Consider the following 4,884-nt stretch of genomic DNA (forward strand, 5'->3'; position numbering starts at 1 on the left):
ATAGTATATCCTGTTCTATTAGAAAAAGTTTGGTATTTAATATTAAACGAGTAAAGCCAGACATGATGCAAGGTAACCCCAGCACTCCAGAGGCTCCCAGCACAAGTGCATTGCCAGCCTGGGTTAGCAAGATCCTGTTTCCAAGAACAGAAACAAACTGCCCTTCAAATATTAAAGGAATCAGGAGATAGTCCTTGTTGGCACTGGCTGAGGTAGAGGGATATGGCTGAATTGCTTTGTTCAAAACAGACAAAAAAGGGCCAGGGATATACCTCAGTGGCACAAGCACCTGCTTGGCAAGCACAAGATCCTGAGTTTGAGTACCCATTAAAAAAAAGACAAAAATTCTTCTACATTTGTAATTTCCATTCTAGTGGAAGAAATAAAACAAAAAGTTACACGTAAATCAAATGAAGAAACTAGTGTAAGGAAGGGGAATGGAGAATGTGTGTGCAATTTTTTTGTCCTAATCTTTATTTGGTACAGGGTCTCACTATGCAGCTCAGACTTGTAGTGATCCTATCTCAGCCTCCCTAGTGATGGGATTACAGGCATGTGCCACCACATCTGGTTTCAGCGGCAGGCATGGTGTGGGGCTAGCAAGGCACATGGTACTGGGGATCAAACCTGGGTCTTCACATTTGCCAGGCAGGCGCTTAGACTGCCAAGCTATCTTCCTGGCCCTGTGTGTGCAATTTTAAGTTTTTACACAGTGTTGCAGTTGTAGCCAAGTCACTGGACTTTTGGCTTGTTCTTTCTTTTTAGACAGGGTCTCATGTAGTTCAGGCTGTCTTTCAACTCACTATGTAGCCCAGGCTGGCCTCAAACTCCCAGTGAGCCTCCTGCCTCAGCTTCTCAAGTGCTCGCATTATAGGCATGTGCTACGTTGCCCAGTTTGGCCCTCCCTTTCTGAGCTTGCCACATAATGCTGCGTTTGTGTCACCTCTGTAGATCCCGTCTTTCACACACCTGGTGTGAAACTTCTGTAATCTCTTGCCCTAATTTCCCCCTGGCCCAGTTGTCCTAAATCTAATTTAGATTTAAATCAAAGTCCTGGAAGACAGCATGCAAACAGCTGAGTTTGAGGAAAATTAGGGGAAAAGTCAAAATAGGATCTCTTCAGGTACATAAAGAGTCATCTTTATGCTTTCATCTTTGGCCTAGGAAAATAAAAAATGGCTCAAGGGTTCACAAGGTCTGTGGTGTTGGCAAACCTTTTAGAACTTTTGATGATCCAAATAGCTCACTCCAGCACTTCTGCCATATGTTTGCCACTATTGGCCTAGGAGTAGCTGCGAAGAGGTTCTGAGCACGTTATACTTAACACAGAGGCTGAAGGAAAAAAGGGGTTATTTGTTGAATGATTAAAGCAGTAGTTATGCTGAATGGTGGTGGTGGTGGTGAGGAAGGGACGCATTAGCCTCTCATAAACTCCACCAGGTGCTTATACTCAACTACCACTCCCATCCCAACTAATTCAAAAAACTATTTCTTGTTTGGGGCAAATGATACTTCCTCAATCAGACGTAATACGTGTATACAAGAATTCTGGAGAATATGATTTTGTATTGATTCATCACACAGTTTTAGGTATAAGTAGAAAAACAGGTTTGAAATAAAGTTATGTAAACTTATCACCCAAAACTGGCCAGTTTAGGCTGGACGAAAACGATGGTTGCAGTCTCACGGGAAGTTCTTAAATTCATCTACTAAAAAGACAATGGTGCTGAGCACAGGTGCCACACGTCTGTAATCCCAGTATTTGAGAGACTGAGGCAAGAGAATCTCCAGGAGTTTGTAACCAGCCTGGGCTACACAGTAACTTTAAGGCCAGGCTTAACTACACAGGAATTCCTGTCTCCAAAAACTACACACACACACACACACACACACACACACACACACACACACGACAGTGACTAATGAAGACATGTCCGCCTCTCCTTGTGAAGTCAAAATCGTTAAGAAAACCTGAGGGATTCACGATTCACGTCATCCGGCACGGAGACTGGCTCTCTGCTGTCCTCTGTGGTACCCTGAAACCGTCGCAAAGAGCCCGGGTGGCGTTGAACGTTGGAATGAACGGACCCTGCCCCGCACAGCTCATCGTGATTCGCACGTGAAGCAGCAGTGGGAACTGTAGGTGTCAGGGGCCTCGTCCCCAGCCCCGCCCGTCCTCCCACCGCGGCCCGCTGGGAACTGTAGTTCTGCGGTCCGGATCCCTCCCCGCTCTCTCAGCGTCCCCTTCACCCCGGATGAGTCTGCAGAACGGGGGCCGCGAGCCAGACCAAGCGAGCGTCGGACTACAATTCCCAGCGGGCCGGAGATATTCCCGCGCAACCCCTGGTACCCCCCCGGGCGCGCTCCACGCACGCGCACAGGCGCCGGGCGGTGGCGGGATTCGGCCGCGTGCGCTTTCCCGCCCCAGCTTTCGGAGCCCTTGCCACGCCCCGGGCTGCCGATGGCTTCTTGTCTCGGCAGGCAGGGCTTTCCGCTCCCTCGCGCCTCCGCAAGCTCCTCCCTTCACCAGTTTCTTTGGGAGCCGGGGCCCCGCCCGTTTCCCGCCTCCGGGCCCCTATTCGTCTCCGCCCTAGCCCGCCCCTCTCCTCCGCGCCCGGGCTGCTTCTGCTGAAGGCGGAGGCTCCATGTTGTCCCCTCAGCGAGCGGTAGCGGCTTCCTCGAGAGGAGCAGGTGAGGTGTCCACTTTACCCCGGACCCACTCCGTGGCCACCCCTGCCTCCCTGTCTGCTTCGGCTCCGTGCTGACCGCCCGCCCCTTCTGGTCCCGGGATAGGACTGGCCCCCGCGGGGCTGAGCCCCCGCCGGTGTCTGTTGGGAGCCGGGGGCTTCAGCCAGGGAGGCGCCCGGGTTGGGGGTGTCGGGGGCCACGTCGTGCCGCAAACCGCGCCCTGCGCAGAGCCCTGCAGGCCCGCCAGCGCCGGCCCGAGACGCCTTAACGGGTCGGGGTGGAGAGGGAATGTGGATGCTTTCTGTGCCGAGTGCTGGAGGGCTGCGCGGCCTCGTTAGAATTGCAATTTTATTTTTCTCTTAACGACCTTGAAATACTGACAAGTATTAGGAAAGTTGTTTTTCCACCCACGCTCATCTCCATAAAGGGAGATTAAGTAGAGCTGCCCTCGATTGGTTTTTTAGTAAATCTCTTAAGTAATTTGGTGCGGTCCGTCGTTCTTTCGCGTTCCTGAAGACGTAAAACGTGGTAAAAGTGTTAAATAAAAACCAAATAGGGAGTTACCATAAATTCATGGGTACGATTTCGCCTGTCATTTTACCTGGCTTTACTGTGTGTGCTTTAGAAATTTCCCGAAGTATGAGTTGCGAAATGTAAAGGTAAAAGGGTCAAGAACAGTGGAGAATCTTTAAAAAGTTCTACTCAAATTTGGATACGAAGAGGTGGTTTTGTGAAAGGCGGAAGAAAAACTAGCGGATTAAAATTTATTACACGCTTTGGTTTATTTTGGTGAAGTAGATTTTAAAAGTCACAACCTGTCAGGTGTTCAGCATTGCAAAATATGTACTGGCAATTTAAATTACAGTTTTTTTCATTTCCCACAGATACTAGCCTGTATTCCAGACATTTGTGTTGCTCCTCTAATACTTGTAACATACTTTTGATACATTTGATTGAAAAAGATGTAATGATGCTTTATGCTAGTCCAGGATCCTTTTATTACCTACAGTTTAGGATCTCATTTAATATTAATAAAATTGAGAAAAATAGTAGAGAACAGATGTGTAGTAGAATAATTTTCTTAGGGTTTGATAAATAAGGTTTGTTTATTTTGTAGTACTGAGGCGTGAACCCAAGGCCTGGTGTTTCCTAGGCTAGAGTTTTACTGCTGAGTATATACCCTTACTCCCTTATTTGTGTAGGTGTTTACTGGATTATTTTGGTTGTCTGCCCTTCTGTCTCTCCGTCTGCCTGCATATCTTTTTTTTTTTTTTCCTTTCTAGCGATTCATAGAGAAAGGTTATATTCGCGTTAATTGAAAGTGAAATAATGTGTGTGGTGCACACCTGTAACTTAGCAGTCTGGTATGCAGGGGCAGCATGACAGTGAGTCCAGGCTGAGCTATTTTTTGATTTAGTGAGACCCTTTCTCCAAATAATGCCCTGGAAATCAATCCACAGTAGGGGGTTGTTGCCTGAACTAGAAATAAAAAGCCCTGCACTTCCCATTTTTTAAAATATTTTCATAAAACACTTTAGGACATCCTAGATGTCTTTAAACTTGAAAACTCATTTAGAATTTACATCCAGCCATCACTAGTTAGGTCTGTTTAAAGTCTTTTTTTATTTTGGGGGGGGAGAAGGGTACTGGAAATTGAACTCAGTACTCATATTTGTCAGGCAGCCTCTACATCACTGAGCTGAAATTCCAGCCCCTGTTCAAAGTTTTTATGGCCTTTGTATTTTATGTTAAATTCAATTAACACAACTACACGTCATTTTTCCATTTTATTTTGAGGCAGGGTCTGGCTAAGTTGACCTGGCTGGACTTGAACTTGGTATGTGGCCAGTCTGGCCTCCAACTGTGGCCATCTTCCTGACTCACCCTTCTTAGGGCTGGGATTACAGGTGTGTCCTCACACTTGGTAGTTTCCCTGAATTTTAAAACATTTTCCTGAGTTGTCTTTTATCTTAGGAGCATATTTAGGAGCATATTTTTCTTATTATGTTATATTCAGAGTAGACCTATATGCACATGTTACATGTACATCATCAATATCTATCTAGCCATCTAGCTATCTTATTTAAAGCAATAATAGGGAAAAGGGGAAAGCTATTGTACAAAAGAAGAAATCTTTCAGAGACAAGTCAATAGTTGTAGAAAAAAAAAAAACAGTAGTTCTGTGTTTTTTTTTTT

At 46.3% G+C, this 4,884-nt stretch overlaps 1 protein-coding gene across 1 annotated transcript in view; it reads left to right on the top strand.

Moving 5' to 3' along the window:
- Positions 1–2,372: 2,372 nt before the first annotated feature.
- Atl3 (atlastin GTPase 3) overlaps positions 2,373–4,884 on the top strand; it is a 50,136-nt gene continuing 47,624 nt past the window's right edge. The window contains exon 1 of the mRNA XM_004643792.3: positions 2,373–2,691. Coding sequence (XP_004643849.1) covers positions 2,646–2,691 — 46 coding nt within the window. The 5' untranslated portion in view covers positions 2,373–2,645. The remainder of the gene's footprint in view (positions 2,692–4,884) is intronic.

This window comes from Octodon degus, unplaced genomic scaffold (genome assembly GCF_000260255.1).
Source record: "Octodon degus isolate 3935 unplaced genomic scaffold, OctDeg1.0 scaffold00184, whole genome shotgun sequence".
In the NCBI taxonomy this organism is placed as follows: Eukaryota; Metazoa; Chordata; class Mammalia; order Rodentia; family Octodontidae; genus Octodon; species Octodon degus.